General features: G+C 38.8%; 1 protein-coding gene across 3 annotated transcripts in view; it reads left to right on the top strand.

The window, feature by feature from the left end:
• Nucleotides 1-987: 987 nt before the first annotated feature.
• The window catches only part of LAMB4 (laminin subunit beta 4), a 106,506-nt gene continuing 86,676 nt past the window's right edge, over nucleotides 988-20,817 (top strand). For 2 of the 3 annotated variants that reach the window (XM_034964769.3, XM_034964770.3), the window contains exons 1-4: nucleotides 988-1,043; nucleotides 7,813-7,876; nucleotides 14,859-15,016; nucleotides 19,085-19,220. In XM_034964769.3, coding sequence (XP_034820660.2) covers nucleotides 7,843-7,876; nucleotides 14,859-15,016; nucleotides 19,085-19,220 — 328 coding nt within the window. In that variant the 5' untranslated portion in view covers nucleotides 988-1,043; nucleotides 7,813-7,842. Of the gene's footprint in view, nucleotides 1,044-7,809; nucleotides 7,877-14,858; nucleotides 15,017-19,084; nucleotides 19,221-20,817 lie in introns of all 3 variants that reach the window. The other variant, XM_057302932.1, reaches the window with a different exon arrangement.

Below are 20,817 nucleotides of genomic sequence, written 5' to 3'. Positions count from 1 at the left end.
AACCTGACCTATAGGGAACAAAATTAAAAACAGTGGCATCGATGGAAAAATACAGCAATAAATTAAAACACAAATAACAGGTAAGAAGCATTGAAAAATACCCTTGAAAAAGCTTAAAGGCCTGTAAGAGTGGTATTTGGTGAAAGTTTGTTGAATCTATTTCCTGATTTGTAAATGTTGTGTAAAAATGAGCATCTCATTTTGGCTCAGTTCACAATCATTATTCTTCCCTAAGGATATTTTCCATGAGCTTCTAGAAATCCTAAATGTTTTTTCAAGCAACCAATAAACTTACCCATTGAAACTGCACAGATTTGAAATGGAGATATTAATCCACTGACAAGTGAATAAAATGTAAGATTGCTGTAGGTTCATTTCTATACTATAAACCTTCCTCGTAGGAGAATGAAATTTCAAACCACATGGATTCCAAAACCACTTAAACTTGCCATTCCCACAATGATTAGTTGTACTTGCCGAATCACAAGGTAAACAGAAATCTACGAGCCATTTAAGATGATCTTGAGCCAGTTAGGACTGGTCAGAGCCTTGGGAACCCATCTGAAACTATTCCACCTGGTCCGCCTGAAAGTAGATTGGGATGGAGTCAGGGGTCTCACATTCCTGAGAAACAAGCCCATCTAATTCTGCACATTTTATAGCTGGTAAGTATCAAGCTGTCTGAAAATGACCGCTAAAACATGAACCAGAAAAAAATAAATAAAACAGGGAACAAAATGTCTGTGCATTATTCCTGGCTATTAAAATTGGTTTTAGAGAAAACAAGAAAAATATTTGCTGTAAAACTGAGCTCTATTTCCCTGTTTGTGTGTGTGGGTGTGTGTGTGTGTATAAGTGAAAACTTAAGTGACTTCACAAATCACCTTTTTGACAGGCGTTGGAATACCTCTTGTCTTTTTTTTTCCCTACTTTTAGGTGCCTCGGGGAGAATGTTTTCTACATAAACTGGCTCTAACTTTCAGGTGTGTCTTCACATGCCCCGTTTGCTGCCTGAACCTCTCCACAAAGACTCCCAAATTCTGGTAAGTCTTGCCTGCTCTCTCACTAGCAAATTGGCATATTTATGGATTAAATGAAGGTATTAGAATTTAGGGGGTAAGTGGAGTTGTCATAAAGTAAGAAATGGGGCATATTAGCACATAGATTACTATTACTTTTACAGAATGATAGTCCAATAACACTTAAATAAAGGTTATTGCAACATAAAACAGTATCCAATGGGAAAATTGATGTTAGTGCATTGTGATATGAAGCCAACAACTTGAGCCTTACTGTACCTTGAAGGGAGCTTCAAATGATGTAGTGTTGAAATGTACAACTGTATTGTGTTTTCAGCAAATTTGTTTTTGTTATGGTTATAAAACTTATGACAACTTATAAAAGTTTAAATGCATTAGAACTACCCATATTTTCAAAATATTTTGTTAATGTTCTAGATATGTGTAAATATTGTTTTAAGAAAAGCAAGTCTGCTATAACTAAAAGAAACATAAACTTGGCCGGGCATGGTGGCTCATGCCTGTAATCCCAGCCCTCTGGGAGGCCGAGGCAGGCAAATTGCTTGAGCTCAGGAGGTCAAGACCAGCCTGAGCAACATGGCGAAACCCCATCTCTATAAAAATTATGCAGCCGTAGTGGCACATGCCTGTAATCCCAGCTACTCAGGAGGTTGAGGTGGAAGGACTGCTTAAGCATGGGAGGCTGAGGTTGCAGTGAACCAAGAATGTGCCACTGTACTACAGCCTCGGTGACAGAGGAAGACTCTGTCTCCAAAAAAAAAAAAAAAAAAAGTAAACTTTATAGTTCTGTATTCTGCATTCCTCACTATGATGAAATTTAGGCAAAACAGTTGAAATATCTAATGAGTCCTGACATAACATGAAAAAAAGTTAGACAAAGGAAAGTTAAATACAAGATTTCTGAGAACTGTCACTTTATAGACAATTATTTGTGCGCCAGAAAAAGTCTTAAGGACTAATATAAATGTATTTATAATTATCTTCTGTGTTATAAATTACTGTACAATTTGCAGAAGAAAGGTGCTGTAGTAGAAACAGGAGCGGAATGCATGTCTTTCCTGCAGAGAGGCTCTTATCAAACACGATGCACCTGTGGTTCTAGGAGCTGGGCAAATGGGCACCACATGGCCCTTTTCTCTTCATCTGTTTCATCCAAATTGTTTTGACAAAAAAGAGTAAACTCTTTGCAGCCTTCAAGTGAGAGCAGATGAGGCAAATATAAGTGAATGGTCAGTAAATTAAATAAATTAGCAATGCCAGAAAGTTACTTTCAGTCTAATATATTTCACTGTTTATTGCAACACTTAATACATTTTAAGACCAGTGTCATCTAGCAGCATTCATTAAACAGCTACCAAAATGCACCCAGCACCTTTGGAAATACGTTTATACATATCTCATCCAAAGGAGGGAAAATGTTTTATTAGTCCTAATCACTTTTACATATATTAGTAAAACTCACTGATGAATTTAACAAGAAAAAAGTGCCATGTAGCCCCTGAGAGGCTCTCCAATATCAGCTCTGGTAAACCAACCCGAAAAGCAGTACCAATTAAACTTATAGTTTGATGAAGGAAGGCATGCACAAGGTTACCACATTTTCTGAAATTGCGCTGTATGTGCAGCTGTGGGTTTTATAATGACTGGATAGGTGATTTCAGATAACAGAACTTCTGGAGGTTGCCAGATTCATTATAATACTTATCTAGTTTGGAGCTTAGCTCTCCTAAAATGGGAAATAGAAAATGGGGAGGAAGACTAGAGGTGAGTGATTTTGGGAAATAAGGGCTGAGATGATAAGGCCCATAGCTAAGGGCACTGAAGCCACTGAGAAAGTTTCTCAAGCTCAGCACTGTTGATATTTTAGGATGCTTAATTCTATGTTGTAGGGCCCAGAAATATTGTAGAATATTTACTTAGCAGCATCCCTGGCCTCTACACACTCAATGCCAGTAGCGTCTGTCATGCCAGAACCCTATTGACTTCAGTAGGGATGGCACCATGTTTGAGAGGCCAAAGAAGGGACTTGGAGTCAGCGAACAAGACATAGGGTTTATTGAAGGGGACTTATACACAGGGCAGACCCATGGCTGTATGTAAGGCTGGACTGGAGAACCGCTCCTGCTTGTAAAAGTCATGCAGTTCATACAGCATTTTCACTGAGCACCCTCCCTCTAACAACCTCCACCTGGCAACCTTTGTTTACAACAAAACAAAGGGCCTCGATCCCCTGTATCGACTGTGTTCCATAGAATGGGCCAGGGGTTCAGATGTTCCTGATAGATAAGGAATGAATCTTCAGGTTGGCTACTCCCGGATTCCTTAGCTTGTAACTCTAAACACACAGGTCATTCTCAGGGTCTGCTTAAGTTATTGCTTTCAGGTGTGTCTGCCATACAGCATCTTCCTCTCATTATGACAGCCAAAAATGTCTGCAAACATTGCCAAATGTCCTGTGCTCACCCCAACACGACAGCCTGCAGAGTCTTACTATTGAGGAGCCATCAGTCTTTGGAGTGCAAAGACTTGGGAGTTGCTTAGGGCAGTGGTTCTCAAACTTGAGCGTTCATCAGACTCACCTGGAGGGCACGTGGCAGCATGCTGAGCCCCATCCCAGAGTCTGTGAATCAGTAGGTCCCTGGCTGGGCCCTGATCATTGGCATTTCCACATGATGTTGATGCTGCTCATCTGGTAGGGTGACCAACCATGTAAGTTTGCCTGGTTCTGAGAGAGATTGCCGAACCTGGGGATTTGCAATGAGAATATCAGAAAAGTCCCAGGCAAACTAGGATGAATTGGTTATCTTATTAAGTCCATGGACTACACTTGGAGAACCACTGTTTAAGGAGATAAGATCAAATGGGCTTGATGAGAAGAATTTAGATTTGAAGGGTAAGAAAAGGAGGAATCAAAGGTAACCCTCAAGTTTCTAGTCTGAGACAGTTGGTCCATGGTTATGCAGTGGGTCTCAAATTTTGCTGCCCATTGGAATCACCTGGAATCTTTAAAAATACTGATGTCGGGGCCTTAACCCCAGATATTGTGGTGTAATTGGTATGGAATGTGACCCGGGAATCAGGATTCAAAAAAACAAAACAAAACAAAACCCTGGTGGATTTTAATGTGCAGTAAAGTTTGGAAAGCACTGGGTTATGCCCTTCTCTTAGAAGGGAATCCAGGAGCAGAGCAAGTGTGAGGGGCAAATTAATCAGTTTTAGGTGTTGGCAAGCCATCAGTGGTTCTCAACCCTGGCTACATCTCAGAATCCCCTAGGGAGTGTTTTATACACATTGACACCTGGGTCCCACCCCAGAGATTCTGCCTTAATTAGTTTGAGTTGGGCCTGAGCATTGGTAGTTTAATATCTCCTCAGGTACATAAAATGGTATATTATTCAGCCTTAAAAAGGAAAGGAATTCTGACACATCCTACAACATGGATGAACCTTTAGGACATTATGCTACGTGAAATAGGCCAGTCACAAAAAAGACAAATATTGTACGATTCTACATATGTTAGATACTTAGAGTAGTCAAATCCATAGAGACAGAAAGTAGAACGGTGGCTGCCAGGGGCTGGGGGAGACATGAAGACTTCTTGTTTAATGGATACAAAGTTTCAACTTTGCAAGATGAAAAGTGTTCTGGAGATTGGTTGCACACAATGTAAATGTAATTAACACTACTGAAGTGTACAGGTAAAAATGATTAAGATGGTCAATTTTATGTAGGTGTATTTCTACCACAATTAAAAATAAATATTTCAAAAAGGAAGTCATTAAAAATATCTTCTCAAGTGATTCTCAGTTGCATCCAGGGCTGTGACCTGCTGATCTAACAGAATTATTGGCAAGCTGTGTGATTCTGTCATTTATCTCTTCACATAGCAACTGTGATAATCCTTAACCAATTATCAATAAGGAAATTGTATCTCTTCTAGTTCAATTTGGGATCTGTTTCTGACTCCTCCTGCTGCTCCTTTGCGGCAGGTCATTTTTAAACCTGGCTGATGTACACTGGGAAGTCCAGTAGTCTTTGTACCATGACCTGTATTGTTGCTTGAAGAGAATTCCCATATGGACTGAAGAAATTTTCAGCAGGTCATTTTTATCATAGAAATGTGGTGAACTGTGATACTGAGGAAGCTTTGTTCCCCCAGATGCTCTGCAAAAGGCATTCTGCTTGTTCTTTTACTCCTGCACTGAGCATTACAGTTCCACCTCCTGTCTTTCTAAATCTGAGTCCTGGGAATTCGGCAGTCTGCCTCACTCCCACCTGTCCGATGTAGGAAAAGATTAGCCCATCATTTGTAGCTGGAAACAGTCTTTTGCTTTGGACTCTGCCCTGTGAATAGGTTCTCCATTGGAGAGAAGCAGGAATGCCACGATATATCCTATGTAGCACTTTACCCCAGCAACTCAGAGCCTAGATCATTACAAGCCGTGAATCGTAGGCTATTCACAGAGATTGTCATCTCACTGAATTCAGTTTCTTTGGTTATAGAGAATCATACTTTCAAACTTTGCTAATAATGCCCATTCTTATTAAATGACCATAATGCCAATCATTTTGCATTTCCAGACAGAATGAAGCACACGGGCAGTGCTAAATACAGGACAGCATCAGGATTAGATATTTCATTTATCAGAAGTGTATCTGGGCGGCTGAACAGAAGCCAAGCTCCTGACTTGCCTGTGAGAAAAAAGCAGTAAGAAAGTACCACCTAGAAAAGCTCCTGTGCAGGTTCAGGTGGCCTATACAGAATGGACCTTCTTATAGCTGCAACCTGGATTCTCCTATAGGTCTTCACAAGGTTTCGTATGAGGCCATTAGCCCAAGATTGCAGACTTTTCCAACAGGTAGAGCTCATTCTGATGGAGGTACTATGGGAGGACTGTTTCTCAGTGAGTCACTTTCCAGCATTGGACTTCCAAAGTGAACCCTAGGCTTCATAAAGAGCCTGAGTCACAGAATGGGATATTTGCCTAAAATCAGGCATTGCAAAACACCCTAAAAAGACTTCATAGGGAGGCTGACATTTGGGCTTAGGAGGGTGACATTCAAGGCAAAGGAAACAGCGTGTGAAGAAGATTCAGAAAACAGAAACTGGAGTGCTAAGGCTGGAGCGCAGGGACTGTGCATGTGCAGGGACTGGGAATATGGGAGTAGGAGGGTAACGGATTCACCAGGAAAAGCCTTGAAGGTAGAATGTGCAAAAATAGTCTCACTTGAAAATACGTGAAAGAGATTTTATATTTCCTACTATTCAAATAAATTATAATGAGGTTTTTTGTGTGTGTGTGTTTTAAACTGACAGATATTTAAAAATAATACTCCATGTTGGTAAGGGCTCATGTTAGCAGTGCTCGCAGTCTGGTTATAAGAGTGTAAATTGGAACAAACTTTCTGCATGGTAGTTTGACAGTGACATCAAAAGCTTTATACATACATATACATATGTATATTTGTATATGTGCATGTGTGTATGTATATATATATACAATCTTTATATACATATATGGTTATATGCACACACACATATACTCTTTGGCTCATTATTTCTGCTCCATTTACTATATCCTAGTGAATAAGGCTATAAACAAAGATTTAGCAGAAATATTTATAATAGGAAAATATTATAAACCAAGTACACATCAACCAATAGAGAATTCATTAAATCAATTCTAGTTTCTACATTCAGACTAATACTATGCAGTAATTAAAAATACTGGTGTCCATCTTACAACACAATGAGATTCCATCTCTACAAAAAATAAAAATTAGCTGGGTATGCTGGCACATGCCTATAGTCTCTGCTACTGGGGAGGCTGAGGTGGGAGAATCAGCTTGAATCCAGGAGGCTGAGGCTGCACTGGGCCACCATTGCACCACTGTACTCCAGCCTGGGCAACAGAGTGAGACACTGTCTTAAAAAAAGGAAAAAAAAAAAAAAACCATTACAAATTTTACCTTCTTTTCTCCAGACCCACTGAAGTGTATATGTACTCCACTCTGGATCAGAACTCTCTTCAATGGTAACTTGGGGATGGAGGGAAGCCTCTCTCTCAAGGGCCATGGCCAAATCTACAAAGAAGAAGATCACAAGTTTGCTTTATAGGAGACTCCAGGGGATCTTAATCTTGATAAAATATCACTAATTAAAAGTGAATTTGTTAGTACAGAAAGATGCCTGGAATGTATTGATCGAAATAAGAAAACAGTGTGATATTATTTTTGAAAATTATTTGTGCAAGGAAAAAGTATGGAAGAAAAGGCTCTTGAGAGAGGGGCCTCCCTCCATCCCCAGTGTCTTGCTCTGTTGCCCACGCTGGAGTGCAGTGGTGCAATCATGACCCACTTGGGGTGGTATTATAGGTGATATTTTTCTTCATTTTGCCTGTCTGAATATTCTACTTTTTCTATAATAAGTATGTATTAACTGTGTAATTTTTAGAAGAAAAAGTTTCTAAATAAGAATGGGCAAAAAGTAGGTTAAAATTAAAATATGCAAAGGAAATTATATTTGTTTCCTCTTATTTCCCACAAACAATTGAATTCTGTGATTTCAAAAAATGGCAAACATTAAGAGCAAACAAATATTTGTTAAAATGTTTATGCACTCTTATTTTTTGAGGATCTGGACAGTGTGGTTATTTCGTCTGTCTAAAGCATAAGAACCATTCGATAACTCTAAGCACTTTTACATAACATGTGATGATGGCAATTATTTCTTCTATCAGTGATTGACTTTAACCTTTTTTTAACCCAGTAGAATTGAATTTAATCATCTCCTGACAAAAGAATGCAATTTCAACTGACCCTTTTTTTGCACATTGGTGAGTATTCGTTGTCAAAATCTATTTACTGCTTGCACTGTCCTAAAATATTTAGTGGAAATAGTTTTTAAACATATTCACTTCTGTCTTCTATAGTGCTGTATGCTTATGTAGCTATTCTGTTGTTATTGTGTAATTGTGTCAAGCAACTGAAAAATTCCACTCCAACATGTTTAGTATCCACATATAGCTATTTCTATCACTTTTTAATGGAATGTTATCTTCAGATAAGTAAAATATTAAAGAACAGAGAATAGTTTCAGTGTCTTAATTTACAAATACAATGCATCTAATTGTTTTAATAGCTATGCTTTCAATGTAACACTTATCCCAGCAATGAGGTCTTGTGAAGAAGTTACAGGCAAAATTCCCTCTTCTAAGTAAGCAGCAGCTCTAAGCTAAAAGGCCAAATTCTCTATGCTCCTGCTGTCTTTAATAAGCTGAGAATAATTTGCATTAATCATAGAGAAGATGTTTCCAACAATTACTCTCTTTGATCTGACTTTTCTACATCGAAAACAGGCCTGCTTTTGTTACTGAGTACTAACTAAATTGCTTAGAATCTTCACTTCAAAGATTTATGCTGAATTTCTTCATGACAACAAACCTTCAGAATCTCACCTTTTTCTTTTTCTTCACAATTTTCCAACCCTGAGGTAATTTTCCAGTTAGATTTGCTGGTAATAGTCCAGATGGTAAGCACTCATTTGTTCTCTGTTGAAAATCCCCTGCCTTGGAGAGGTGAGCCACAGCCCAGTGGGAACAGAAACTTGTCATTCATCTGGAGCCCTCAGTTCATCCTCCACATCCCAGGACTGGTCTCATTCAGAAAAATAGCTATTTTAACCTGCACCTGCCTTACATGTTCTCTTTGAAACTAAACCAATATCCAAAATCAGAAGGCACCACTGAGGATCACTCTACCTTCTCCCCAGCCTTTATATAGAATATCTTACTTAACATCTTGCAAAAGTTCTAAACCGATCCACAGTTGCTGAGAGAGCCCTCCTCAATTAGGGGACTCCTCTCTCTGGAGAAGCAATCTTCTCAACTAAATTAGCTTGGGCGGAAAAGACCTCACTGCAATCAATCGTACATTTCTAAATATAAGCTTGCCCTGACCTTAACCAAACCTCTTGAGTTGCCGATGGTCAAACTCCCAAGCAGGTTAGCTACATATCATCAGCTTGGGAATTTTCCCATTGATAGTTTGAACATAGACACTTACATAAATACTGCAGCCTATTTAAACACTTAGTTTTATCTTCTGACTGAGCAATATAAGGAGAAATAATCATAAAAAGTGCACTGCCCCATAGGTTTTAGGAACTTCACGCAAAGTGCAAACCTTATGTACATGCGTTCTTTTTTTTTTTTTTTTTTTTTTTTTTTAAGACAGAGTTTCATTCTTGTCGCCCAGGCTGGAGTGCAATGGTGCGGTCTCGGCTCACTGCAACCTCCACCTCCTGGGTTCAAGCAATTCTCCTGCCTCAGCCTCCCGAGTAGCTGGGATTACAGGTGCTCCCTCCATGCCCAGCTAATTTTTTGTATTTTTAGTAGAGACAGGGTTTCACCATGTTGGCCAGGCTGGTCTTGAACTCCTGACCTCAGGTGAAACACCCACCTCGGCCTCCCAAAGTGCTGGGATTACAGGTGTGAGCCACCGTGCCAGGCCGCATTCTTGGTATTTTTTCTCACCCATTATAATCTGCATGAACGTATAAACATGTGTTTACATCCTCTAAAGCTCTGATGTGAACTCTAAAGTGTGAGAAAGCATCTCATGTGTTTGAGAAAATTATGACAACATGCAGAAATACTAGAGAAATTATATAGTAACAGTAATTTCTATAAAACAATTCTTTACAGAAAATTTACTGTATATTTTCCTTAAATGACCAGATCTCCTAAATTCATTTTGGAATATCATAACATTCATAAAATTCATAACATTCTATCTTCAGGTTCTATCTTCAGGTTGCGTCATTTTTTAGGAACGTGTTGATTGTCAAAAGACATAAACATGTTTATTTTCTGAATTAATTCCAACCCGTTGCTAATGTGATTTGCCATTTGGAAACTTCATCCCAGGAAGGATATTGCTTAGTCTATGTTCAGGCATGAAACTTTAACTATTTACATTTCTAGTCACTTTTTGCCAAATATTTTAGACAAGAAGTTCATATTTGCACTTATAATGTTACAGGAATAATAGTTAAATTTCCCTAAGTCCTGGAATATATTTTCTGAAAAAAAATTTCTGACGAAAACAAGTTTGGCCAAGTCAGGTTATAAAAACATGTTAAATCTCTAAGGCAACAATTCCAATTAAAAAAAAATCCAGGATGGAACTTGTCTAAAAGTATAAATCCCTGGAAGGGAAGTCTTCTTTTATTCACATGTAACATCAACAGAAATGTTATACCTGATATTGTCCTTAAAAATCTTTGGTCTATTGGAGTCCAAACTTCTGAATAGCTATTTATCCTAGATACCAATTCCGGAAAACAAACAAACAAACAAAATATGAATGTGGGTTGCTGGTTAAATAAAAGTCCACATTAACCATTTATTATACCACAAAACAGAAAGTGTCCAATGGAGCTAGCTTTCTTCACATAGCTATCTCAGAAGAGAAAGAAATGTGCCCTTGTTTTAGAATAATAATCTTTACATTGAGATTGAGAATAGAAAATTTCCTGTTCAAAGTGTCATTTAGTAACTTGTGTGGGTGGAGACATTATCATGTTCTTAGCTGTAGAACTTATGATCCATGTCTGTTTCATGCCTAATAATACAAAATGACCAGATTAATAGTTCATGTGAATAATGTTTAAGTAAGAGAAATAACACGGTTTTTTCAATAACCATATAGGCGATTTTGGAGGTCAAACTGAAGGAAAGAAAGCCATTAAATGTAAAACAAGTTCATGAAAAGATTATTATATTTTTTAAATAGAGAAAACTGAAAAGAAACCAAGCTGATTTCACTGTATGGTTATTATTTTTTATTATAGGCCCATCCCTGTCACTCCTGTCTACTGAAATAAGGCTTGGCATAAATTTTCATGTCTCAAGGATAAAGTGTATAAGAGCAGCTAGAACATGTCACATGTGTATTTTTAGAGTCTGGGATTTGCTTGGTTTACCATCCAGAAGTTGATGGGGGTTGGGGATTGTTTGTCTCTTTTACTTTTTATTTTGAAATAATTGTAAGGTCACACACAGCTGTAAGAAATAACACAGAGAGAGACCATATACCCCTTCACCCAATTTCTCTCAGTCATAGCATCTTATATAATTATAGCACGATATCACAACCAGGAAATCAACACTGATGTCATTCACAGGCCTTATTCAGATTTCACCAGTTATACATGTACTCATGTGTGCGTGTATTTGAGTCTATGCCATTTTATCACCATATAGATCTATGTGCCCATCACCACAGTCAAGATACAGAACAGTTCCACCACCTCAAGCATCCCTAGTACTACCCTTTTATAGCCACATCCACCTCCCTCCCCCTCTGCCTTCCTAACCACTGACAACCACTAATCTGTTCTCTATCTCTATAATTTTGTCATTCAGTAATGTGATACAAATAGAATTATGCAGTACATAACCTTTTTTCACTCCGCACAATTCCTTTCAGATCCATCCAAGTTGTTGCTTGTATCAATGGTTCACTACTTTTTTTTGCTAGGTTCCATGGTACAGATGTGCCACCCTTGGTTTAACCCTTCACCCAGTGAAGGACATTGGATGTTTCCAGTTTTTTATTATTACAGATAAAGATGCTGTGGACATTTGTATAGGGTTTTTGTGTGAACATAAGTTGTAATTTCTCTGCGATAAATACTCAAGAGTTCCCTTGCTGAGTTGCTTGATCAGTACCTGCTTAGTTTTGTAAGAAATTACCATATTCTTCCTAGGAGTGCCTATACCATTCTTCATTCCCACCAGCAAGGTATGCGGGATCTTCACATCCTTTCTAGTATCTGGTGTTATCACTATTTTTATCTTTGCTATTCTGATTGGTGTGTAGTGATATCTCAATGTGATTTGATTTGCATTTCCCCAGTGGCTGATGATGTTGAACCTCTTTTCATGTGTGTATTTGCCATCTGTGTATCTTCTTCACTGAAGTGTTCTGTTCATGTCACTTGCCATTTGCTCATTTGATTGGCTTTTTCAATGTTGAGTTTTGAAAGCTCTTATTAAATTGTAAGTACAAGAGCTTTGTTGGATATATGGTTTGCAAGTATTTTCTCTTACTCCATAGTTTACCTTTTCACTTCTTCATAAGGTCTTTCTCAGAGCAAAAGTTTTTAATTTTGACACGGTCCAATTTTCTAAATTCTCCTTTTATGGATCATGTTTTTTTTTTTTGGCAATTCTAAAAATTATTCACCTAGCCCTAAATGCCAGATTTTCTTCTATGTTTTATATGAGTTTCATAGCTCTATAGTTTCACAGCTTACATTTAAGTCTATGCTGAATTTTTAATTAATATTAATATAAGGTGTGAGGTTTTGCTTGCAGTTCATTTTTTCTTTTTCTTTTTTTGGCTGTGGATCCAATTGCTCCAGCACCATTTATTGAAAAGGCTGTTCTTCCTCCATTGAGTTGCATTTGCACCTCAAAAATCAGTAGGACATATTTTTATTGGTCTATTTCTGGGTTCTCTATTCTGTTCCATTGATCTAGGTGTCTTTTCCTCTGCCAAAATCGCAGTCTGTTCTTTATTATAGCTATATAGTAAGCCTTCATATTGAATAGAGCTATTCCTTTGCCTTTATTTTCCTTTTTCAAAATGTTTTAGCCATTCTAGGTCCTCTGCCCTTCCATCTAGAGGCTATTTTACATCTACAAAATTATCACTATCATTTTGAATTGCAATAAAGAGAAAACTAGAGCTTAGATTTGGCCTCCAGAATCAAACAGGATTCTAATGCTTTAATTGAATTAACAATAAAATAATATTGTCTTTTTCATATATAGTTTTTTAAAAGAAAAAAAACTATTTCTATAAGTGTCAGAGGCATGTGAACCAGAACAACTCCATCTTGAATAGGAGCTGGGTAAAATGAGGCTGAAACCTACTGGGCTGCATTCCCAGATGGTTAAGGCATTCTAAGTCACAGGATGAGATAGGAGGTCAGCACAAGATACAGGTCATAGAGACCTTGCTGGTAAAACAGGTTGCAGTAAAGAAGCCAGCCAAAACCCACCAAAGCCAAGATGGCCGCGACAGTGACCTTTGGTTGTCCTCACTGCTACACTCCCATCAGTGCCATGACAGTTTACAAATGCCATAGCAACATCAGGAAGTTACCCTATATGGTCTAAAAGGGGAAGACATGGGTAATCCACCCCTTGTTTAGAATATCATCGAGAAATAACTGTAAAAATGGGCAACCAGCAGCCCTTGGGGCTGCTCTGTCTATGGAGTAGCCATTCTCTTATTCCTTTACTTTCCTAATAAACTTGCTTTCACTTTACCGTATGGACTCGCCCTGAATTCTTTCTTGTGTGAGGTTCAAGAACCCTCACTTGGGGTCTGGGTCGGGACCCCTTTCCTGTAACATAAGTAGCTACCCACAAAATACAGTAGACACTCATTATATATATGTTTAACTTTGTGTGTTAACTTTAGATCTTAACCCCCAGTAAGATTCCACTTTGTTTTATTCAATCTTCCCAACAATTAACCAATCCATTAATAAATTATTGCTTACCAAAGTGTATTAGATAACATGATGGAAAGAACTATTTCAGATGACCCTACTTGCCCCTCATGCCCGTATAGATGTTTAACAGTTATCTTAACTTGGAATGATTAGAATGCTTGCTCATTTGCATGTAGAGTTTCCTTTGTTTCCTTCTTTATCTAACTTGATAGTTCTCAAACGTTATGTTAGGATTTGTCTACACAAAACCATGTATGCTCTACTATATAGGTAATTTATGAAATTTTCCAGAATAATTTGATTATATGGGTTTATAACTTAATTCCTGAGATTTAACTTTAAATTCAATCTCTAAGAAAGACATGTTGACCTCCCCACTTCCAAAATGATAGGATTGTTTTTGGTGTTGCTTTTGAGATAGGGTCTTGCTCTGTCACTCAGGCTGGATTGCAATGGCACCATTATAGCTCACTATAGACTTGAATACCTGGGCTCAAGCAATCCTCCAGCCTCAGCTTCCTGAGTAGCTGGGACTACAAGCATGAACCACCATGCCTGGCTAATTTCTTTTCATTTTTTTGTGGAGATGGGAGTCTCACTATATTGAAGAAGCTGGTCTTGAGCTCCCGGCCTCACGCACTTCTCCCACCTCAGTCTCCCAAGTGCTGAGATGTACAGGCATGAGCCAGTGTGCCTGGCAAAATTCATAGGGTTTTTAAGACTGGAAGACACTTAAACAAAATTGAGTTTAGGATTTCCCAAGTGTTTTCCTAGCATTGCACACAATGTTAACCTGATTTGAATAAAAAATGCCTTCCATGGTGAAATAAATTTGGGAAATGCTAGATTAAACAACTTTAAAGAGTTTTGTTTTGTTCGTTTTAGTTTCATGGAAGCATCTCTTGGACTTTCATATGCGGGTGTCCATTGTAAATAAGAAAGGGATACAGAATGCAGTATCTTTCAAGTGTATTGTTCTCGGTATCTCTTTTTGATGGAGAATCCTGCTGATATGGAGTTCAGTTCAACACATTTTAGAAGTATTTATCTTTAATCCAAATCTGTATTTTGAAATACAGATTTCAAAAGACTCAAAGAGGTATTACACCTCATGCCACCCAGCAAGCAAAGTAGGGACCATTTGTCATCTATTAATAAACTTAAAAGTCTGATACATCTTTGGCCAATATTAAATAAATACATAACTTTCCCCCTTAACCAGTCATTTCTGCAGGCCCTGTGCTGTCCTTAGACTGCCTTCCGTGTAAGCTATTTCTGTTGTGTTCAAGGGTGGCTCAGTTACTCAAAAGCTCAAGATGACTGCAACAGGGGTGCCTGTCATCCCACCACTGGTGATCTCCTGGTGGGCAGGAACATGCAGCTTACGGCTTCTTCTACCTGTGGGCTGAGCAGAGCCCAGAAATACTGCATCCTCAGTTACCTGGAGGTGGGTTGGCTTTTTGTTTATTTGCTGGGACATTATTTAATCAATGATGTAGATTTTTCCAGGTACACCTGGGGCTACTCAGACATTAAAGGAGACAACTTCCTTTCTAAACAATGGAGACACTGGTGCAGTTGTCCCTCAGTATCCACGGGGCGTTGGTGCCAGGACCCTTTCCCCCAACACCAAAATCCATGGATGCTCAAGTCCCTGATCTAAAATGGCATAGTATTTACATGTAACCTACCTATATCCTCCCATGTACTTTAAATAATCTCTAGATTACTTGTAATACCTAACATAATGTAAATGTTATGTAAATAATTATTACACTACATCTTAAAATGTGTTCTTTTTATTGTTATATTGTTATTTATCTTATTTTTATTTCATTAGGGACAGGGGTCTCACTCTGTTGCCCAGGCTGGAGTGTACCTCAGCCTCTGAAGCAGCTAAAAATACAGGCATGCACCACCACACCTGGCTAATTTTAATTTTGTCTTTTTAGAGACAGGGTCTCACTATGTTGCCCAGGCTGGTCTCGAACTCCTTGCCTCAAGCGATCTTCCCACCTCAGCCTCCTGAGTTGCTGGGATTACAGGCTAAGCCACTGGGCCTACCCTGTTATTGTTTTATTGTTGTGATTTTTTCCCAAATATTTTCAATCCTTGATTGGTTGAATCCACAAATATGGAACTTGCAGATACAGAGAGCCAACTCTCATGTAATTCAAAGTCCAGGAAACCTTAACTAATCAAAAATAAGGAAGATTTGCTTAATTTCCATTTCCTGTTACCTTCAGAATGAGACATAAAAGTCTTTTTGGTTAGTCTTTGTAAGGAATTGCTATAAAATTTACTAGTCTACTTGGCTACCTTAGCCACTCCCATAGAGGAAACCTAATTGACTCATTTAATGAAGTTTGAAGATTCATCAGGGCCTGCTGCCATTATGCTGAACATGAGTCCTCATTGCTCTGCCTTGAGATGGAAGAGGTGTAGAACTTTGAATTGATTGTACACCAACATAATACTACTTGGAAGTTATACTGTCTAAAAATCATAAATTCCCAATGTGAACATAGTTTTGTGCCTTTTCCCCTTAAAGATCAGTTTTATAAAAGGATAAGTGGCTTTTCAGGTTTCTTTTCCTCTCCATGTACTGGGAACAGAACAAGCATCCAAGGTCATCTGAGTATCGTCCCTACCGAAAACCCTGAGGTAATCACGTCCACCCCATAAATGAGAGGATGTGCAGGAAGGAAGTTGGACATAAGCCTAATGTTAGTGGTCCAGGCTTTTCCATGTATTGTTCATTTAAAGCAACTGCTTAAGTCTCTGGGAAATGCTTTGTATTCAAATTGGTTTCTAGTAAAAGGTGACTATTATAAATAAGTGGAGACAATACTTGGGTGCATATCACTGTTCTAAGTTTGGGAAGTACTTGTGTAAGAAAGCAAATTCTCTGCATGTGCAAGGAAATTACATGGTGGAAGTTCTGCTCAACTCTAGGCCAGGTGACTACTAAGTCCAGGTGCTCTGGACAAAGAATTGGTTCTCAACTCTATTTATTTTTTAGATAGGGTCTCGCTCTGTCACCCAGGCTGGCATGCAGTAGTAGCATGATCACAGCTCACTGCAGCCCCAACCTCCCAGGCTCAGGTGATCTTCCCACCTCAGCTTCCCAGGTAGGGGAGGCTACTCCACCTACTGGTGGAGTAGGCAAGCACCACCATGCCCTGTTAATTTTTGGTATTTTTATAGAGACCAGTCCCACTATGTTGCCCAAGCTGGTCTCCAACTCTTGGGTTAAAGTGATCCGCCTGCCTCAGCCTCCCAAATGCTGGAATTACAGGCATGAGCCACCGCCACTTTCCAATATGAGCGCCAGCCATCTTGTTCTCCCACTGGCATTTGCTTACTGTTGCCTGAGCCAACATACTCTGATGATAATTAGAAATTGGTGTTCTTGTATCTCAAAGTTATACCACCAAAAATAGAAGTAATTCCAACTGTGGAGGCTTCTTTTGTCTAGAGAATGACAGAAATCTTAGAAAGCTTAGAGCTGGAAAAAAACCTCAAAATATTTCAGGCTGACAAAGTGTATTATAGAAGGGGCTACGACCACTGGTCTAGACAAACATTCACGCAGCATGGAGGATGATTTTTTCCCATCTGTTATCTAAGAAAGAGCTACCAAGCAAAACATTTTGTTCAGAAGCTTCCAGTCAACATTGACCTATTAAATTATCCAAGATGGAACTCACATTTAGCGGCCACAACTAAGCATCCTCTGAAGCCAACCTCATCAAAGATTATACTTCTAAAATGTTAACCAAAAAATGGTCCACAAGCCCTGAAGTTAAACATTTTCTCAAGTAATTTCCATAGTATTATTGGAAATTATTTGAAGACCATCACTTTTGATAGAATCACAAAGCTTCTACTGGTCACTGGGATGGGCCTACCCCTATGCAAAATTTATTTAGATCCATTTTGCCTTAATTTTCAAAAGGCATTTTGGCTTTCTTCAACAATAAGGCCTATAGTGACCAGTGATGCTAAGATACACTGATTATATGAATCTCTCGAAGGATTGATTTGTTTTGACTGTAGCTGAAATAATCATTAAAATCATCCTGCATTTAATAAATTTTACTGAACATCTACTATGTACCACACACTATTCTAGGTAATGGAGATACAGCAATAAACAAAACCAGGTCCTTGCCCCATTCAGTTTTTATTCTTATTATAGAGACAGACAATAAACCAACAACTGTATAATATAGCCTCAAGTAGTGATAAGGGCTTAGGAAATATATAAAGCAGGACAAAAAATAGAGAGTGGCAGAGGGCCATGGGGGTGAAAAGATGGTGGCATTTTAATAGGGTAGTCAGGGAAAGGCTCTTTGAAATGAAGGCATTCAAACAGAAACCTGAAAGAAGGGAAGGAGCAAGAGATAAGACTAGCTGGGAGGAAGAACAACTTGAACTCTTCTGACTCTAAGTGCTTAAAAAATAGCAAGAAGCACGTGTAGCCAGAGTCAAGAGAGTGAAAAGCCAAGTAGACATAAAGGCAAAGAGGTGGCCCTGGCCAGATCATGTTGGGCCTTGTGAGCCATGGCTAGGACATACAAGCAACGTGCACTGAGTGCCACCAGCTGAGCACCTATGCTGTTGTACGCAATTTCCAGCACAGAAGGTTATAATGATCAGCCCCTGCTTCCCAGAAGCTTTGCAAAAGAGCTCCTTCAGAGTCCTCTGAGTATTAGCCAGGAATAACTGCAGGCCACTGACAGTGCTTTGGAAATCCTTACAGAGCCCCTTAGGAGTTTCAAGTATAGCTGCAAGTAGATGCATTAAATTAAGAAAACTCAAAGGCCAGCCTTTGCTGTTGTAACCTTCAAAAATCCATCCTAAGCAGGCTGGGGTCAGTGGCTCACACCTGTAATCTCGTCACTTTGGGAGGCCAAGGCAGGCAGATCACTTGAGGCCAAGAGTTCAAGACCCAGCCTGGCCAACATGGTGAAAACCTGTCTCTAATAAAAATACAAAAAAATAGCCGGGTGTGGTGGTACATGCCTGTAATCCCAGCTCCTCGGGAGACTGAGGCATGAGAGTCTCTTGAACCCAGGAGATTGCAACATTGCACTCCAGCCTCAGTGACAGCATGAGACTCTGTCTCAAAAAACAAAAAAATCCTAAGCAAAACTAGTTCCAATTCACTAAGACCTTCTAAGAGGTCTATTTCTAATTTTTTATTTCTTCATATTAGTTGTGTACAGTTTAAAATAACTTCCAGATCCTCTTCCTCTTATATGACAGAAAATTAGTTTTACATAAATTTGCATTTTTATTCCAAATGTATAAATTTATAAAATTTTAGTTCATAGTTTATTGTTGTACTTAGGCACCTACTGATAGGCATTTTGATGTCTTGTTATTTCCTCTGCCTTTTATTTTTAGCCAGTTTGGAAGACAAATATAGTAAGTACAGCTTGCCTTTAATTTAGCCCAACAATATGTAATTCCAATTTTTATTTTTAATTTTAATGATGGTGTTTTCCAGGGGGAACAAAAATGCTTCATCTGTGACTCTAGATTTCCATATGATCCGTATGACCAACCCAACAGCCACACCATTGAGAATGTCATTGTAAGTTTTGAACCAGACAGAGAAAAGAAATGGTGGCAATCTGAAAATGGTATGATTTAAGTTCCTTTCCAGTTGTTTATTTCTTCAATATTTTAATATGACATCCTCTTCCTTGTATGGTTTTAATAATGTCACAGCAAAGTATTATATTGGAATGGAACAGTATCCTCCAAGAATGTAGAGACCCATATAAGAATACAATTTATTTTCATTTTAACAAGAATACTTTCCTTTACAGGAAAATCAAAATGTATTTTAAGCACATAACTCAGAATGTTTCACTCTTTCCATGTGGAAGAAAATATCTCTGCATCCTTTTGTTCTTTGTAAAAAAATAAGAAGAAGAAGAAAGTTTATGAAGTGTTGATAAATTAAGCCTAATACAAAACACTGATGTAAACTGAATGAATAATGCCAGGGGAAGTCTGAGAGTTAGCGCCAAGTGCTTTTTCCTTCAACACATGAAGGCAAAGAGAAAAAGAACATTTTGCTTCTTACTGTAAGCCAAAGTAAAATCTCTGAATTGAAAGGATAGCTGGCTACGGACTGAAGTATGCCTTTCTCTCTTTATGAACAATTGCGATATTGAGCCTACATTGCCGCTGACCATCCAGATTCCTAGATGGTCACTATAAATGTGGACTTGATCAGGGATCCTCATGTCCCACCCCCAGCCATGGGCCTCATGTGCCCAAATGTATGTCCATCCAGGCCGGACTTTCCTAATGCAGGCTTGCCTACTCTTGATGACCCTTCTTTAACACTAGTCTGGAACTCTTCAGTTTTCCTTAACCCCCACAAGATGATTTCATTCACTACATTGCTATGTGTTGCACTTTGGACTATAATTCCTCTATTCTCTACAAACTCCTGAATGTATTTCCTTTAGGAGATTTTAGACCATTAGAAGGGAGTGTGGGAATAATCATAATATATAAGATAGTTTAGGGCAAGCATAATATGAGGTTGTTTTATTTATGTCATCCACTTGACCAATGATTGACTGTGTCTACTAAATGCCATTTCATTTTGGATCCTAGTTATTGATCTCCAGCTGGACTCTCCTTAATGAATGTGAGGTGTTTTTTCCACAGCCACCTGTCCTCCTGATGAATGGTGCCATTTTTGCTTAATGGCTGTTTTGACCCCCACATCTAACATTTGTTCCACATCTCCTCACAAAGGGAATGTCACTCTGTCCAAGCCAATGACATAGAGCAAGGATTCTCAACCAAGCACCTTAGATAGAGGGACAGATCTCTTTCCTAGAAAGGGTTAGGACCCTTGACACTCAGCCTGCAATGTGGCTGCCCACTCAGCAGCAAACACGTACCTAAGCTTTTCACCCTAGAACTCTAGGCTGAACCCCGATTCACTGTAGTCCAGCCGCTGTCATCTGGAGCCATACTGTCCTGTGTGAGCACTTGAAATGTGTCTAATCCAAATTGAGATGGGCTGGAAGTGTAAAAACATCCCAGACTTCTAAGACATAGTTTTGGGAGAAAATGTATAATAAAGAATCACTGACTTTCTGGCAGGGTGCAGTGGCTCACACCTGTAATCCCAGCACTTTGGGAGGCCAAGATAGGCAGATCACTTGAGCTCAGGAGTTTGAGACCAGCCTGGCCAACATGGCAAAACCCTGT

The sequence above is a fragment of the Pan paniscus genome, chromosome 6 (genome assembly GCF_029289425.2).
Source record: "Pan paniscus chromosome 6, NHGRI_mPanPan1-v2.0_pri, whole genome shotgun sequence".
Classification (NCBI taxonomy): Eukaryota; Metazoa; Chordata; class Mammalia; order Primates; family Hominidae; genus Pan; species Pan paniscus.
The sequence above is the reverse complement of the archived record's forward strand: the minus strand, read 5'-3'. Positions and strand labels throughout refer to the sequence as shown.